Consider the following 18,690-nt stretch of genomic DNA (forward strand, 5'->3'; position numbering starts at 1 on the left):
TTTTTTTTTTGAGACAGAGTCTTACTCTGTCGCCCAGGCTGGAGTGCAGTGGCACCATCTCTGCTCACTGCAACCTCCGCCTCCCAGATTCAAGCGATTCTTCTGCCTCAGCCTCCTGCATAGCTGGGATTACAGGTGCATGCTACCATGCCCAGCTAATTTTTGTATTTTTATAGAGACTGGGCTTCACCATGTTGGCCAGGCTGCTCGAACTCCTGACCTCAGGTGATCCACCTGCCTCAGCCTCCCAAAGTGCTGGGATTACAGGCATGAGCCACCGTGCCCAGCCTAGCAAAGCTTTTAGATAGAATACCTTATATGTGTTAAGTGAGTTTTATGTTTGTAAATCCTTTCACGTAACTTCATTTTTGAGAACCTCTGTCTTGTGAAATGACTGCTAGACCTTATGTTTAAGGTACTAGGCAATTCTCCACCCAAAAAGGTTGCTGAAGGACACACTGGAAGGCTAAGGCCTGCTGAGCAGGCTGCTACACCTTCCTAAATATTGGCATTATTTTCTAATTATGATGATAAAATCGTTGCATAACCAAAACAAATACAACTTTAACAGAAAATGGTTCAAGGTATCCAGGGGAAGATTGTGTAATTAAAGGGAGATTTTGGAAGGTGCATTAAAAGGAAGGGATTAATTTAAAATAAGCTTTCTTCATGGCCCTTTAAGGCCCTAAAATTATCTACCACGAAGTTTAATTTATACTCCCACCAGGTGGAGAAGGATGCCCAAGCAATCAGAAGGGAGCAAAAGGTGGTCTTTTCATTTGTATTTCTTGATTACTAATGAGTTATTGAACACACCTTTTTTTTTAAAAAAAAGTGTGTTTATGGTCTGGTGAGGTGGCTCACGCTTGTAATCCCAGAATTTTAGGAGGCTGAGGTAGGTGGATCACTTAAACTCAGGAGTTCGAGACTGGCCTGGGCAACATGGTGAAACCCTATCTCTACCAAAACTACAAAAAAATTAGCCTGGGTGTGGTGACATGTACCTATAGTTCTAGCTACTCAAGAGGCTGAGGTGGGAGATTGTTTGAGCCCAGGAGGCAGAGGTTGCGGTGAGCTGAGATCTCACCACTGCACTTCAGCTAGGACGACAGAGTGATCTTGTCTCTAAATAAATAAATAAATAAATAAAAAGTGTGTTTGTTATTAGTTCGTACTTCTTTTGTGAAGTGATTGTTCATGTCCTCTATTTGGCTTTTGGGGGTTTTGAGGGGAATTCTTATTGATTATGTGTTCTGTGTGTGTGTGTGTGTGTGTGTGTGTGTGTGTGTGTGTAATTTTTTTTTTTTTTTTTGAGACAGTCTCACTCTATTGGAGTGCAGTGATGCAGTCTGGCTCACTGCAACCTCTGCCTCCTTGGTTCAAGTGATTCTCATGCCTCAGCCTCCCGAGTAGCTGGGATTACAGGTGTGCACCACCACACCTGGCTAATTTTTGTATCTTTAGTAGAGTTGGGGTTTCACCATGTTAGCCAGGCTGGTTTCAAACTCCTGGCTTCAAGCTATCTACCCACCTCAGCATCCCAAAATGCTGGGGTTACAGGCATGGACCACCATGCCTAGCTTGTTTCTTATATTTTGATAATCAGCTCTATAATATATGTTACAAGTCTTCTTCCTGGTTTATTGTTGGCCTTTTAATTGTATTTATGGTATTTTGTTTTGATTTTGAAATACAGAAACTTAAAGATTTATGTAATCACATCTATCTTTTCCTTTAAAATTTTCTGTTTTGGGTGCCTACAAGACCATCCTCATCTCCAAGATTATATGTTTTTATTGTATTTAAGTATTTTTATGGTACAAGAATCAGTTCTAAACACAGGAGTAATTTCAAGAATGTAACTAGAAATCCTTTTGTAATGCTACTCTGATATAATGTATATCTATATTAATCCCATGATATCCTTTTTTAAACATTCACTCCCCTTATTTTGTGGTTGGTTTTCTTCTCCTGACCCAGAACTGTGGTATTTAAAAGATGTACTGAGTATTGTATTTGCTTGTTATACCTGTTTTTAGTTAGTGAGAGGTAGTGTTAAAGGATAATAATTGCTTTCCTATCTTACAATTTATATAAGGTGTCTGGTTTTGCTTCTCATCAAGGAAGGCATTCTTGACTAAGAACAGTTTGTCTTGCCTAGCTAGTAAAATTGCTTAGCTTGCAGGTACTAGAAAATTTTTTAAATTGGGTAGGAATTTTCATTCTGCCTCTGAATGGGAAAAAAAAAATTGAAAATTAAGCACAGCACCCCTCTTTGACAACTTATATTTCACCTAAATAGACAATTCACATTTCTCTTGTTTCATAATAATTCTATTTGCGTAGCCTTTGGTAATTCACAAAAGTGTGCATGGTGGCTCACACCTGTAATCTCAGCACTTTGGGAGGTCAAGGCAGGCAGATCACTTGAGACCAGGAGTTCAAGACCACCCTAGCCAACATGATGAAACCCTGTCTCTACTAAAATGCAGAAATTAGCTGGGCATGGTGGCTCACACCTATAGTCCTAGCTACTCGGGAGACTCAGGCATGAGAATCACTTGAACCTGGGAGTTGGGAGGCAGACGTTGCAGGAAGCTGAGATCACACCACTGTTGCCTGGCGACAGAGCAAGTCTGTCTCAAAAAATAAAAGTGTGCTTGTGTATTTTTTTTTTCACTTAATGCTCACAAAACTGCTCTGACGGAAGCATGAGTAATTTCACTCATGAAATGATTGCAGTGTGATTTTGGACAACAACTAGAAAAAAAAACCTTTTACCCAAACAGATGTTAGTGATGTGCCTCAAATGTTATCAGACTAGCACCTGCAACACATCATTGTATTAATCCACTAGGGTGGCTGAATAACCTGAAAGACAGTGGGTGTCGGTGGCAAATTAGACTTTGAGAACTCGAAGTCACCTGCGGGTTGTAGTGACTAATAACACTGAGCCTGCCCAGCAGAGCTGTGGAAGTGATTGAATGACGCACGTGCCTGAGAATACCTCTAAAGCTAGGAAGCCTAGAGAAATAGTAAAGTGACATGAAGAATTTGCACACACGGCTCCTAAGGCTTTTGCCAGCTCAAAAGTTCTCTGACAGACCACTCTTTCCTCTTATCTAGGATAAGGATCTTAGTCAATGTGAGAAAGTAAAAAGTGAGGAAGGATCTTAGTGAAGTAAAAAACGCAATAGGTACTCACAATGATTTTCGGGCATTGTAATAGGATTCTGGCTAATAGTTGTACTGTTAGTTAAGCCTCTATGGAATTGAAGTTTTCCTTCCTACTCTTCCCAAAAGATGGCTGAATATGAAAAAAAAAAAAAAAGCTGCTACAGTGTATGTGTATCTATAGAATACTCTTAATATTTACTTTTTATCACTTTCCTGAAAGCTGTTAACTTTAAAGTGCTTGGAAATGTAGTTTAAAAATTAATATCATTGAAAAGCATGCTAACATTATTTAATATCAGAAGTTGACACGTGTAATTAATGGTGTTAGATTGTATTTTTTTTAGTTTGAATTTTTGTGCCAGTTTTCCCAAATGCTAAATCTTTTTTTCTTTAAAAAGCATATCTCTAGTGGCTTTTATTCCTACTTAAAAACAGTGTATAAATGTCATTACTTCTGATGCGTCTGTTTTGTTTCTAGACATCTCGAGATGGAGTCAATCGGGATCTCACTGAGGCTGTTCCACGACTTCCAGGGGAAACACTAATCACTGGTAAGGACCTGCTGACATTAAGATTTGCATAACTTGAGGAGAAGTCTGGCAGGATCAGGTGGCTTCAATCCCTCTTACTCTTTAGAAGTCAGACTTAGACAAATAGGCTAGCTTTGTTTAGAAGTGTTAACACAGAACTCTCTGCATCCGTTTCTTGATTAAAGAGTTCTTTCAAGAGCTTCATGCTCATAAGGGTAGTGATATTCTTGTGTCTGTACCAAAGACTGAGAATGATTTAGGAAAAAAAAAAAATGTGGATTATCTCTTGAACGTCTCTCATTGGAGCCATAAGCTCTCATGGTTTAAGGTTTTAAGAGCAAAATGATATTAAGGTTTTCAGTCTGTGATGCATGCTTTAAAATGATAAACTTAAAAGGCTTGAAGGCTTAAGCATTTTCCTCTTTGAAATATAGGAGACCATATCGCTTTAAAATACCTTTCATTTGTCAGAAAATGGAAGTTAGTAAAATTTAGGTAATATTTTGATGTTATTTTTCATGATAAACATATACTTAAAGGAAGGGATCGACTTTGGAAGGGCTACATCACTCCGGCTTAAGAATATAGAAGTGTCTGACAGCTTCTAAACCAACTGCTAATGTTGTGGGCAAATTTTATATTCATATCAACACCCTATTCTCAGAATTCAATGTGTTTGAAGCGAATGTGGTTACCATTGTTCCAGGGAATCTTTTGATTAATTGAGATCTGGGTTGTTTAGCTTAAATGGCTAAAACCTGGTGCTAATTAGATGCCTAGCCTAAGCAAAGTACCTTTGGGAATTAGCCATACACCATGAGAAATTCTCTTCTGAGTTCCACAAACTTGCACACATTCTAGTCTTGAAATGGAGACTAGTGGGATGTGTTCATCCCAATTTCTGGATAAGAGCAAAGAAGATATTTTACTTTTGATGGTCTTCATATATGAAGTTTTGGTGGTAGGTATCAGTGCCTGAACCTTAACCCAGGTAGTAACTAATAGAACTAGCAGGAAGTAGCCTTACTATTTTTTATTTAGTACTTTAGCAGAAAGGGATTTCAAAATCATTATGAGTCATTAACACATTCAAGGACATTCTTGAAGGATAAGAGAGACATATTTCTATTATAATTAATTCTTCTGATTTAACTTCTCCTTATGTTTATTCTTCCAAAGATGTGCTATTCTTTTAGCCACCTGTTTTATATAACTTCACTATTTGAAGTGAACCTAGCCAAACTCTATTCTAGACTATTAAAAAAAGAAAGAGGCTTGGTGTGGTGGCTTACATCTGTAATCCCAGCACTTTGAGAGGCTGAAGTAGGAGGATCACTTGAGGCCAGGAGTTGGTGACCAGCCTGGGCAACATAGCAAAACCTCATCTTTACTAAAAATTAAGATATGAGCTAGGTGCTATGGCACGTACCCATAGTCCCAGCTATTCAGGAGGCTGAGGTGGGAGGACTGCTTGAGCCTGGGAGGTCGAGGCTGCAGTGAGCCATGATTGTACCACTGAACTCCAGCTTGGGCAATACAGCAAGACCCTATTTAAAAAAAAAAAAAGAGGAATAAACTGAAAAGATTTTTACTGCTGACATTTATATAAAACATGATTATGTTTCTGTGGTTAGAGATTGGTAGCCTCATCTCTTAGTCTATCAGGCCATGAGACTGTCCCAGGTGAGTTGCCTTCCTCTGGTTGAAGTAGCTCAAATAGTTGTTATCTTTACAACCACTTTAGGGTAGCAACAGCAATATTCTTATTCACTTCTGCTGTGGAGCTGTTGTCACCTTGCCCCAGGTAGTGACAGCATTGTGGGAAAGCTCAGGGAAGCATTGTGAGTGCCTGGAGGTGATGTGACCCCAGTAGTTCCCCCACTATCTCAACTCAACCCAGCCAGTAATGTAGAAGCATTGCCAGTGCTTGCTTTCAACCTTTTCAGTAATTTTTAAGATTGTAGTTATTCTTAGCTGAATAGTTTATATTAAATTAGTACCATTTGTTGTGTATCTTGGTATATATTTCCATTATTTTAGGGTACTTTTTTTATCTCAATAGACAAAGAAGTTATTTACATATGTCCTTTCAATGGCCCCATTAAGGGAAGAGTTTACATCACAAATTATCGTCTTTATTTAAGAAGTTTGGAAACGGTAAGTAGAATATAAGACCGTAAAGATGACCCTAACTGTTAAAGTTAATGCTAAATTGTTTCTTTTCTACTTTGCAAGATTGACTGTGGGTCAAATTAACATGGAATGTATTTGCTTTTCAACTCTTCATATTTTGCTTATGGAAAACTCATTTAATACTAACACTTTTATATGTAAGGAATAGGGTAAATAAAAAATAGTCTTATCCCTCATAATGGTGGGGGAGGGGTTAGTAATTGTAACCATTTGCTAGTTTGGAGAAGTTAGGTGTAGAACAGTTGTTCTTTGCCAGAGGTACAGATGAGACCCGCTTGTGGAGCTTAACAAACAACATAGTATCCATAAAAGTTAAAAAAAAAAAAAAAAATACAGATGTCCTAGATAGAGTGCATAAGAATATCCAGGCCTGGGGTCCAGGCACAGTTCTATTATCTAAAATATCACAGAGGAGGGTACTGATGTGAATTTCTGGGTAAGGCCCACTATTCTAGAACTTTTTCGAGTGTTCAATGATAAAGCACCAGGTAGCAGTGTAGAACTAGGATAACTATGGTATGGCTTACTGCCACTCTACTTTTTCAATCCCCAGCCATGAAAGGTTTGACACAGCATTTTGAGGAATGTTTCATGGCTAGGACAATGAGATGGAAAAGAGATGCCTCAGAAAGGGAAGAGAGAGTGAGTAGCTGCTGTGGCTGTCACTGAGGACTTCTGGTAGATGTGGTGGGTTGTCATTGGCCAGGTCAACCTGAAGGGGAGGTATATTTTGATGAGATGTGAATGGGGAAGAGGTCCAGGGTTCACAGAGAGTAGCCCATCAGCAGCTTCTACACAGGTGACCTTGAGGCTGTTGGGAAAATGTACCTTTTGTTTTATTGCTTTTACTCCACCGTTTTTTAGGACAGTTCTAATCTAGATTAGTTTGTATCTTTTAATCTTTTTTTTTCTTTTATGGTGTTCATTATTATGTTTGAATTCTGAAAAACTGCTGTTTATTATCCCCATTGCCTTAGCTGTGGGAACCCACTTTGATAGCTGCCCCAACTTATGGAATTTCCTCTAGCAGAGTGCTTGTAGGGATAGGTACATGGATCAGGCCACAGGGCATTTTATTTATGTGACTCTATTCAAACTTTTAAGTAAGAGTGGAGAAGAGTGAATGTTCTAGCTTTCCAGAATGGGAAAGAAGATTGTGAAAACAACAGCAAGCTGGATGTTCACCCTTGGCAACAATTGGCAAAAATTCTACAAATAATAATTTTAAACAGATGATTTTTAAGCACTTAGAAAAGAAATCAACCACTGGGAGTGTTATTGGCACATTGTCTTGATGGAATCAAGGCTGTAGGACCGACCCTGGTAAAGACGCCTGGGCCGAATGGTGGCAGTACACTTAGGTGGAGTTATAGGCTGTGGATTTCAGGCTTAATGCCAGCAAGGGTGGTCACTAACATCTCGCTGTGCGGGGCCCTTCCTTTCCAGTATTTCTGGTGCAATGCAGAGGAGCACATAGAACACATGCATTTCCAATATGTGAAAAACACCATCCTAGCCAATGTGCTAGGTGATGGGATCAGGGTTTGAAATGATCTTAACTGGATAGGATATTGGAACAAAACTAATAATATAAAATTGTGTGTAGATAACAATTACTCAGTAAAAATCAGTTGTTATCGGTAAGGGATAGGAGGTCTGTCTTAACAGAGATCCAAGCTTATTTGAACCAGTAATTGGATATGACTGATTAAAAGCTAATCTGTCCCTAGGCTGAGTTAAGAGAAGTATACATAATTGCCAGACAAAATGAAACAATAGCTCCATCTGAAATATTGTGTTCAAAGCCAGATGGCAAGTTTTAAGAGGGACGTTAACAAACTAAAGAGAGTTCAGACACAGATAACCAGATTAATGAAGGGACTGCAGTTTGAGCAGTGATCGGAATAAATGCTGATCTTGTCTGAAGAAAGGATGGCTAAAAGGGGACATGATGGATCCATCTTTGAATATTTGAAGTGCCTTTCTGTGGAGCAGGGATTAGATTTATTCTGTAGAGCTCCCAAGGGTCAAATTAGGATATATTGAAAGATTTTATGCTAATGTATGGGAGAATTGTCAAAAGTTACAATTAAACATTATGGTCCCTTTTGCTTCTTGTACTCTTGGTTTTTTTGACTCTCCCCATGTACCCGGTTCCACCTTATGCTGTCACTGATGATGAACTGGGGAAGTTATTTAGACTTTGATGATACAACAAGATTGTGTATGTAGTATGACCTCAACTAAGAAAAACAAAAATTGTCTGTAGAAAAGAAGCTGGAAAGAAATACACCAAAGATTTCAGTATTTGGGCTATCTGAAGAGAGGGATTATACATGTCTTCCTCCTTTCACCTGTCAATATTTTTCAAAAACCCATAATGAACATGTATTACTTTTACAGTTGGGAGAACTCTCAGCAAGTTTTATTTTTGCATATGATGCCCTAGAGGGTGGGGTTAGTGCTGAGTGGGTGAATAAGATGCCCATCTAACACTGACTACTAACTTATTTCTTCTTCCACTAAATTTTACATAAACATTTTAAGCAATTGGCCACAACATTTAGTCCAAGTATAAAAGCAGGCAGCTAACGGCAGAAAACATCATATAAAGAATGCTATGTAAATAGTTACACAGGAGTCTAAAAACATAGTCATCATAGTGTTTCTTCAACTAAAGTCCTAAACAAGAGCATTAATTGTGGATTCTGCTGCAAACTGAAAAATTGTGTTGCATGTTTGACAAAGAGCTGTCATCTCACTGGCATTTTGAAGTGGACACCTATTTGTTTCAGGTATGTAAACACTGCAGTGGGAGTGATGATTCTAGATGTGTGTGGTCTGATTCTGGAGTCAGCTCTGCTATTTCTTAGGTGTCAAGGGCAGATTCCTTGCCTCCTGTGGCCCAGTGAAGTAGAGGAACAGTGGCCATGTCCTGAGAGCGGCACCATGGCCTGCTTCTACCTCACCCTCCTTGCATGGCCTGTCCCCACAGTCTGCCCCGCATCCCATCTCCAGTGTGCTCATCCTTAGTGTGAGGCTGACCCCTTTGCTTCTCAGTTCCAAAACTACCATTGGATCCCTGTGGCCCACAGAATAAAATCCATTCTCTTTCTGTGGCATAAAAGTCCTTCTGACTTCTTCAGCCTTGACTGACATCACTTCTCCCCAAGTGCGCAGAGCCTTTCCTTCTCCCATCATGCATGTACCATTCTCACCGAACCTGGAGGCCCTTTCTCCACCCCTTTCAGAAGCTGCTATTCATCCTACAGAACCTGTCTCAAAAGCCACTCCCTCTCTGGAGTCTTCCCCAGTTTCTCTTGAAGGAATCACTTTTCCTTTGTGTCCCTGCAGCCTTTTTTCATGCCTCTGTATTAACACATTGCTGTGAAACCTTCCCTGGCCCTTTAGCTAAACTTTGAATACCTCTTTTCTGTGTTTAATTTTTCTCCTGAGCACTTGTCACTATCTCCTATGTTATATATTTGACTAATTCATCTTGTTTGTTGTCTCTGAGGACAAGGATTCTTGTCTGTCTATTCACTGATGTTCTTTCTGTTCTTAGGAAGGAGTCTGGCACATTGAAGATGCTAAGTCAGTATGTGTTGAATGAATAGATTCTGTCTTATTTGCTGCTCTGTCTGTGGTCTTATCAAATGCTGAGTCCTTTTGGTCCTTCATGCCTAGCTAGTACAGTGTCCTGGTAGGCAGTAATGCACACTAAAAACATACTGAATGAACTTGAGAGGAAATGGGCCCTATGTTGTTAGTGCTGCTCAGAGGGCAAAGGCCTAGTCATTGTGGTTTGACCACATTATGGCCCCTACTACATTGTGGCATCTTGAATACTAACATTGCTTCTGGAGTTGAGAAATCCCATAGCCACCTTTTGGCCTCAAGGGCACTAAGGAATTTGGCTTTGGGTTAATGTTGTGACTATAGTAGGGCCTATTGTAGGTAGGTGATAGCCTGTAATCTGGTAGACTACCATGAGTAGGACTGCTTTCAGGGCTCCTTCCAGAAGCACTTTGTGTTTAGATGCTATAGTGCATGAGAAAGATACCTTAACCCTTGTTCATTCAGGTATTCATGTCTTCATTCCAGAAACATTCACTGAGCACCATGGTGAATTTAACACTGTGCAAGGTGGATAATACTCTACCCTGAGGCCTGCACAGCCTCATAGGATACAGAGTTGAGTAATTGTGTTGTAATATGACAAAGCCCACAGCGGTACGCATAGTGCTATCAGAAGGGAGAAGATGATCCTGCCAGTTGGACGAGTCATGGAATGCTTTATAGGGAGATGATACATGAACCAAGTCTGGAAGAATGGTAACAATTTTCTGGACAGGAAGGAAAGAGGAGCATATCAGGTAGAGGGTTTCCACATCTCTATGGTGCTTTTCTGTATTGCATGTATAACAATATGGAAAAACACCATATGTTATGAAGATGGTTGAATGATCTATTGGAGCTGGAACATTGAGGGTTGAGGGAGGCGTGGGGAACAGAAGGGGATGAGGCTGCAAGAAGAGCCAGCAGCCTTAATAGTCTCATAAGTCACAATTAAGCAGTAGGCAAGTTACATGGACAATGACATATCCTATGTGATTTCAGAAAGAGAACTCTGGCTACAGTGTGTGGGATGGGTTAGGGGAGGGAGAGACTGAAGTCAGGAAGTCCAACTAGGAAGTTATTTTAGTTTTCCAGGTAAGTGGTAAGGGCTTAGTACAGTCATCGTGGAGATAGAAAAGGGGACAGCCATGAGAGATTTGGAGGGCTTGAGGGGCCATTTGGAGGAAGTAGTTGAACAAACTTTCACTTGAATGATAGGAGCTGCTCCCATTCATCCAAATAGACATTATATATATATTTTTAAGTAACACAAATTTATTATCTGTAGGTCTTGTAGATCTGTAGATCAGACTGATGCAGGTCGCACTGAGTTAAAATCAAAGTGTCAGCAGAGCTGTGCTCCCTTTTGGAGGCTCTAGGCCTGCAGCTGTGTCCAGTCCTTTGAATGCGAGGACTTTTTTGCTTATCTGTTGTGGCAGGTATCACAAAAATTATGCACGGACCTTTTTTTAAGCTCATCAGCTCTCATTAGTGTTAGTGTATTTTATGTGTGGCCCAAGACAGTTCTTCCAGTGTGTCCCAGGATTATCCCTAAACAGTTGGGCATATGTGCTCTAGGGGAAAATAGACATTATATTATAGGAGAAGGAATATGTTGTAGATAAGCCCAATGGGGAAGTGAGTCTGAAGTCATGGACTTACAACTCTACAACTACCACATGGAAATGGCTCAGAAGCAGTTGGAAACCTGACTCAAGCTTCTGAAGTCATTAGCTCATTGGTAGCACTAAAGACCGCAGACATTCATGAGATCACCTTGGACAAATATGTAACATAAAAAGATACGGGCTAAGGAGAGGACCCCAGGGGATATGCACACTTTTCCATGATGGAGAGAGTGAGAAGAGCCAGTGGAGACAACCAAGTGGCAACAGTTAGAGCAGTAGAAAATCTCTGGATAAAGGGCCGTGATGGAAGTCAGTAGGAGAAAAGAATCTCAAGAAGGAACGGAGTGGACCATGGTGTGAAATGTTGCAAGGTTCAGTAAGATAAAGAATGAAAAGAGGCCATGGAGTGTGTCCAGGAGGAGGAGGCTCACAGGATCCCCAGTGAGAACAGATTCCATGGAGATGTGAGTCCTTGGGTCTTTCTCGCAGCCCTCTTCCACCTTGCTCTTTCTGTAAAGATTCTGCAGCTTCCAGACCTAGGCGAGCTGCTCTCCATTCATTCTTCTCCCTGTGGCTTTAAGCTACCCGCTTGGCGTTAGTCACTTCCATGCACGTGAAATTGTATAGTAACAAAGCTCCTTAGAGTTTACCCAGCCCTCTTCCACTGACTCTTTTATCTCAGTATGACAACAGCTGACAGGTAGACAAAGCAGATGCCACCCTGGCACAGTCCCTGGGCTTTTTTTTGAGCCCCAGTTTCTCATTCCTTACTGCCTGTTGGAGATCCCTTGAATTTTCACCTGAAATGTCAAGCTGAAATGTTCGACTCAACTTTCTCCTTTTAGTGTTCTTGTTTCTCTGGATGGTGCCATTTTCTTCTCATCACCCTGGAGTCTCCTCTGTCTACCCATCCCCGCTTCTCCTCTGTAGACTTCATCACATTTGCCCCGTCCTTTCTAGTCATGTTGCCCTACCCTAATCCCCCATGTCTATCCCCTAGGCCCTGTCAGTCTCCTTCAGCTAGGCCTCCCTGACTTTAGTGTCTCTCCCTTCCATTTTATCTGCTCCTTAAGACATACCTGCAATCTTCTCATTCCCTTACTCAGAAACTCTACTTTCCTATCTTATCACATTTTCCCTAGCCAGGTGTTCACGGTCCTCACCACACTGCTGCCATCTTACCTTTCCCCCTCCCCTGTGTATACACCCTATGCTTTGGCTCCTATGAGCAACTTGGTCTTCCTAAATAAGCCCTCTGCTTCTTCACCTATGGACTTCTCTTGCAGCCATTTTGTTCACCTAGAACATACCTTCATCCCCACCCCATCTCTGCCATTTGCCCTCCACCCCTCTTAAAAATCGTTCCGAAGTGTTTACTATAGAAAGCTTATGAAGAATAACATAAATGTCTTTGGGTCCACCTCTCAGCTGAAGAAATCCCATCCTTTCCTCCCACTTCACAGCAGAGGTAATCACCACCCAAAAGTTAGTATTTCTCACTCCCAGTCATTTCACACATCCCTTTGTATTTTATTTTTATTTTTACTTTTTGAGACAGAGTCTAGCTCTGTCACCCAGGCTGGAGTGCAATGGTGCAATCTCAGCTTACTGCAACCTCCGCCTCCCGGGTTCAAGCGATTTTTCTGCCTCAGCCTCCTGAGTAGCTGGGATTACAGGCGTCTGCCACCATGCCCAGCTAATTTTTGTATTTTTAGTAGAGACAAGGTTTCACTGTGTTGGCCAGGCTGGTCTTGAACTCCTGACCTCGTGATCTGTCCACCTCGGCCTCCCAAAGTGCTGGGATTACAAGTGTGAGCCACCGCATCCCGTCCACACACGTCCCTTTTTAAAATAGAACAAAATATAGGAAATATGGAGGGAGCTAAAGGAATGGGGGCTTTTAAGGCTTCCAGTTGAGCATATCAGAAACCTTGGGCCATATAATTTGGTTCTAGGTTCAGGACTGCTGGCAAGATGAGAAACATGTTGGATAGAGAGTTTTCATTTTCTGATGACGAGTCAGAAACAGCACATTCTTCCTGGATTAAATTCAAGGACGAATTTGTTGTTTGGCTTCTCTCTAGAAGATAGTGACACAGTGATTCAATTCTTCAGGCAATGTATTTCCCAAGGATTCTTGAATCCTGTTCGATTTGCTGGTTCTTTTGTTGACTCTCTATAAAGATGGAGCATACAATGTTAACTTTTAGTTGGTAAAGGTACTTCCATGAAGAGCTAGTGTAATGTGGTCTACTTTGTTTTTCTGATGAATTACCAGTGCAAAGATAATATTTGGAGAATCAAGACAAGTAGGCAGTCTACATGTCAGTCAAACTCTGTCGCAAATACTTGGTTGCAAAATGACTTTCAGATGGGTGCTGAGTGTCATGCCATCTAAGGGCTGGGCATGGAACAAGTGCAGCAGCACTCAGGTTCCCTAATCTCTGTTGGTGGCTGTCATTGGAGGTGTAAGTCTTGGATACTGCCAGGAAGGGAGGCAAAATTTACCTTCCCGTGTGAGCATTTCAAAGCCATACCTACATTTCAGAGGGAAGGCCAGTCCACTTAATTACAAGCACAAGCAAAAAGGATTCCTGTAGTATTTTTTCTTTGCAAAAAAAAAAAAATGCATTGGAAACTTTTCAAGACTGTCCTTTTCAGGTCCTTCTCTCTTGTGGATTTGGCACCTCTTTTCCTTTTATAGTAGGTGAAATAATGCTAAATAGACTATAATAAAACACCCTAGTATAGCCATAAATGGGAACATCAGTGGGAACATAGGATTCATGCTATAGGTATTCTTTTAAACTTCCAGTCTTAAATCATCTTCTTATATTGCTGCTGCAAAACAAATGCTTTATGTTTAAAAAATAAAACCTAATTCCCGCTAATACCCCTGGTTCCTTTGTCCCTTGTCCCCATGCTAATCCCCAAACTTTAGGGTCTGTGGGCTACTAAGCTATGATGTTAGTCACATAACGGGTTTAATTAATTAGTTCCACTACAAATTTAGGCTTTCAGAAAGGGTCTCTTCGCTGCTTTGGCAATTCTTTCGGTCCCAGATTGACTTCTCATTACACCGTCCACCACTGCAGTGACAAACCTTCATGCTCTTGAGCTGACCTCATCTCTTATTATGTTGAAAAGTTAAAAATCATCCTCTCTGCGCTGTCATAAGTCCCCTTGTCACCACCTAAAGAGGTCTATCTTCACCTATCTTTTCCTCCTTCCCTCATATATGAGAGGAAGGAATCAGACATCTTATTTTCCAAAGTGGATCCCACTCTTTAAACCTTTCTCCTTTCCCCTCTAGAGTCTCAGTTACCCATTAGTTATTCTGCATCGTACATTTTTGGTTTTCATCATTTTTGGTTCTCCTTCCCCCTGCTCTGTGAATCTGCTCCAGTCTCACCCTCCCTCTTTTCTTCCTTCCTTCCTTCCATTTTGAGACAGAGTCTTGCTCTGTTGCCCAGGTTGGAATGCAGTGGTGTGATATCAGCTTACTGTAACCTCTGCCTCCCGGGTTCAAGTGATTCTCCTGCCTCAGCTTCCCAAGTAGCTGGAATTACAGGCATGCACCACCACACCCAGTTATTTTTTGTATTTTTAGTAGAGATGGGGTTTCACCATATTGGCTAGGCTGGTCTCGAACGCCTGACCTCATATGATCTGCCCACCTCAGCCTCCCAAAGTGCTGGGATTACAGGTGTGAGCCACCACGCCTGGCCTTGCTCAAGTGTCTTTATTTGAAAACACCTTCTTGTATTCCTGCTACCACTGACAGAATCATCCCCTCTCTTCCCTTTCTTGGACAAACTTCTTTAAAACGAGTCCACACATGCTGCTTCCAGTTCCAGACTACTGACTCCTTACTTCTTGTGGTCTGGCTCCTCTTCCCTATTGAAACTACTGTTTCACTGCTCAATTCCGACGGCTTTGGTTGAGTTCTGGACTTTTACGTTTCTATGCAGGGATTGATTGTGTTGACTGCTCCTTCCTTTACCCTTTTCCCCATGCATTCTTGGTTCTTCTCTCACTTCTGCCTTTTGCCTCCTCTGCAGCTCATTTTTTCTTCCCTACCTCCTCAATACTATTTTCCCCAGAGTTCTGTCCTCACCCTCTTTTTTCTCCATTGTCAGTTGCTTTCTACTTCTCTAGCTCCAGTCCCAAGCTTTCATTCTGTATTCATTGAATGTCTGAGAGTCCCGTATGTGTTAAGCACTATGCCAGGGGCTAGGATATGGTGGTGAGCACAGCAGACATAGTTCCTCCCTCACAAAGCTTATAGTTCTAATGGGATTGACAGACATTCTTCTAATAATCACCCCAATATATAATAACAAGCTGTGATCAGGAGCATGGGAGTAGTACAGGAGCACAATAGTTTGAGGAGTCTGAGAAATTGTCCTGAGAAAATGACGCTTGACCTGGGGTCTGAAGAATGTATTCAAGTTCCCTAGATGTGAGGCAGGGACTGAGGAGGTGAGAAGAAGCTGAGAGAACAGCATTTGAGAGGACCTGAGACCAAAGGAAGCATGAAAAGATGACAGTATGGCTGAGTGGGGGGACAATGGCAAGGGGTGAGGTAAGAGAGGTAGATGGTGGCCAGATGTCCTAGGCCTTCCCCACCCTGTTCAGGATTTTGGGTTTTAATTTTTTCATTTATTCATTTGATTGATTGATTTGAGACAGGGTCTCGCTGTTGCCTAGGCTGGAGTGTAGCAGCGCAATCATAGCTTACTGCAGCTACGACCTCTTGAGCTCAAGCAATCCTCCCACCTCAACTTCCTGAGTAGCTGGGACTGCAGGTGCGCACCACCATGGCTAGCTCATTTTTGTGTTTATTGTAGAGATAGGGTCTTGCTGTGTTGCCCAGGCTGGTATCAAACTCCTGGGCTCAAGCAATCTGCCTGTCTTAGCCTCCCAAAGTGCTGGGACTGCAGGCATGAGCCACCATGCCCAGCCCTTTATTTTTTAATTGACCAAGATTGTATATATCATGTGCAACGTTGTTTTTTTTGTCTTTTTTTTTTTTTTTGGTGGTTTCTTCTTTATTGATGTGCCTCCTACCTTCCCCCCACAATTTCAGTCCCTTCCAACTACCCCCAAAAAAGAAGGTAGTGAAAGGAAGGGATTGCTGGGGTTCTGAGCCCCTTGGGCAGTCAGAAAGGGAACAGAAACCAAAACAATCACTAGATGTGACAGAGACTGACAATCAAGAGTCTAAAGCAGAATGGGAAAGGCGGGCAGAGAAAGGGGAAAAGAGAAGGGAGAGGGACAAGATGCCAGCTCCACCATTACCCCTCCTAAGAGAGGCTGGAGAGAAAGCCTTAAACATTAAGAAGTGCCGGTCCTGAATAAGGGAGGTGGTATTTGAGCTTGAAGGAGGAGGAAGTCAAGAAAGGGGGGCCACCTCTCTCTTTGTAGAATGAGAGCCCCCTCCAGCTCAGGGGCAGCAGCTTTGCAGACCGTAGACACTTTTGTCACTATAGGCAATGTACAGAAAGAAGTCTTCTTCATGGTGTTCCTGGTAAAGTTGACCCATTGTGGCACTGGTGGGTGGAATGACATTGTTGACAAAGAAAAACAAGGCATCCTCAGCTCGGAGATGAATTCGCTTCCGGATCAAGAAGTAGAACTGACCAACTGTGAGATCAGAAGGCACCAGGTATTTCTTTTTGTCCAGGTCTCCTATCCGAGCTTTGGGAGCCTTTTCTACTATCACCGGCACCCGGTCCGGGTATTTCTTTTGGATCTTCTCGCCTTCAGAGCGGCGCTTCTCGAACGGATGCTCTTCTTTGTACACGAACTTCATCCTCCCGGGAACCGGGCTGGACCGGGCTGGGCTGAGGGAACCCGGGGGGGCCGGACGGGGGGCGGCGGCGACAGCGGCGACGGGCGGGCAGATTCCAATGTGTTTTGAAATATATACACATTGTGGAATGAGTCAATCAAGCTACATAACGTAATCATGGCCTCCCATACATATTTTGTGTGGTCAGAACATTTAAAATTTACTCTCAGTAATTTTCCAGTGCACAATAGTTATTAGTTGTAGTCACTGTGTTACACAGTAGATCTCTGAAACTTACTCCTTCTATTAATTGAAATTTTGTGTCCTTTGACCAACATCTTCCCATCTCCCCCATGATTTGGGTTTTTAGAGTTTAGCAATCAGAAGCTTTTGTAGCTTTCCACACTACTTTTGAAGTGGTGTGAGCCAGGGAATGATAGCATCAGATGTGCTCTTCTAAAAAATCACCCTGGCCACATTACGGGGAGCGATAGTAGATACGGAGACCACTGCAACTATGGCAGTGGCCCAGAGATGTTGCTGGTAGAATTGGAGTGGTGGGCAGAGTTGAGACTGATTTAAGAGATAGACATGGGAGACTGGCTTAAGCATAGTGGAGAAGGGGATGTCAGGGGTGACTCCTAGGTTTCTTGCTTTTGTAACCAGCCATAGAGATGGGGAACTTTGGAGAATAATGTAGTTTGGTGAGAGGACTGCATTTAGTTCTGGACATTTTGAGTTTGAGGTGCCCTTGGGATCTCCTCATCAGTTCTGTATATCCAGCCATCTCCTGGATATCTGTACTTGGTTCATTTATCATAATCTCAAACCCAGAGTTTCTAAAATTGGCCATGTTCATCTTCCTCCAAAACCCCCTCCTGTGTTCTTCACATCTTTTGGTGGTACCACCATTGTTTATCCCAGAGATCTGGGCCTAAAGCTGAGTCATCTTTGAGTCTTCCCCAGTGGCTAGTGTCTTTTGCTTTCTACCTCGGTCCCTCTCCACTTTAGATCCTCATTGCCTCTCACTTGTACTCAAGCATTGGCTTTCATGGTTTTGAGGAGTGGCTGTAGCCCACTTCTTGCTAGTCCAGAGTGCTCAGTGCTGCTAGATGAATCTTCATAAAGCCCCATTTCATCATGGCGTTCCTGTTCTCCAGAAGCATCCTTTAGAGCTCAGTCTCCCTGATCCTAGCCCTACAGTACTCCCCAGGAAATTGCCATCACCCTTGCTTAAACCTGGCTTACATTTTAAAAATAATCTCCCCCATGCTTTTCTTTCCTACATGTGCAGCTGATGTGACTCTTACCTGTTTCTCAAATGCCAATCTCCAGTTGCTTTTGATCCATCCTTTAGTGATCATTTTTAATGTAGTCATTGTCATAGAACTTTCATGCTATCTAGTCAGATATTGACTTGCCCTCCTCTGACCTCCCATTCCACTTCGTGTGGACTTTTCTTACGGCTCTTGACACTAGCAACCTGGCATTGTAGTTACTTGAGTCCATGTGTCTTATCTGTCAGATAGAGCTAGGCCCCGAACTCCATGTGGGCAACTCTGCATCTCAACTTCATGAACCCTAGGGCCCGGTAGAGTTTCTGTTACTTAGTGTATGAGAGAGAAAGAGAATGCATTGTTTTAGCTTATTTGTCATATTTACATCTCAATTATTTTAGGTAGTTAGAAGTACAAGGCTCAGACTTTTAAGTTAGAATGAACCTTTGAAAATCCTTAAATATTTAATGACA

At 41.9% G+C, this 18,690-nt stretch overlaps 1 protein-coding gene and 1 pseudogene across 7 annotated transcripts in view; one reads left to right on the top strand and one right to left on the bottom strand.

Moving 5' to 3' along the window:
• The window catches only part of MTM1 (myotubularin 1), a 120,251-nt gene that overhangs the window by 24,526 nt on the left and 77,035 nt on the right, over positions 1–18,690 (top strand). For 5 of the 6 annotated variants that reach the window (XM_032264129.1, XM_032264126.1, XM_032264127.1 and 2 more), the window contains exons 3-4: positions 3,656–3,728; positions 5,770–5,864. In XM_032264129.1, coding sequence (XP_032120020.1) covers positions 3,656–3,728; positions 5,770–5,864 — 168 coding nt within the window. The remainder of the gene's footprint in view (positions 1–3,655; positions 3,729–5,769; positions 5,865–18,690) is intronic. The other variant, XM_032264128.1, reaches the window with a different exon arrangement.
• Positions 16,170–17,071, bottom strand: LOC116540581 (annotated as a pseudogene). The gene has a single exon (XR_004264503.1). The product of XR_004264503.1 is annotated as a gamma-aminobutyric acid receptor-associated protein pseudogene (transcript).

Source organism: Sapajus apella, unplaced genomic scaffold (assembly GCF_009761245.1).
Source record: "Sapajus apella isolate SASKATOON/1434 unplaced genomic scaffold, GSC_monkey_1.0 scaffold142, whole genome shotgun sequence".
Taxonomy (NCBI): Eukaryota; Metazoa; Chordata; class Mammalia; order Primates; family Cebidae; genus Sapajus; species Sapajus apella.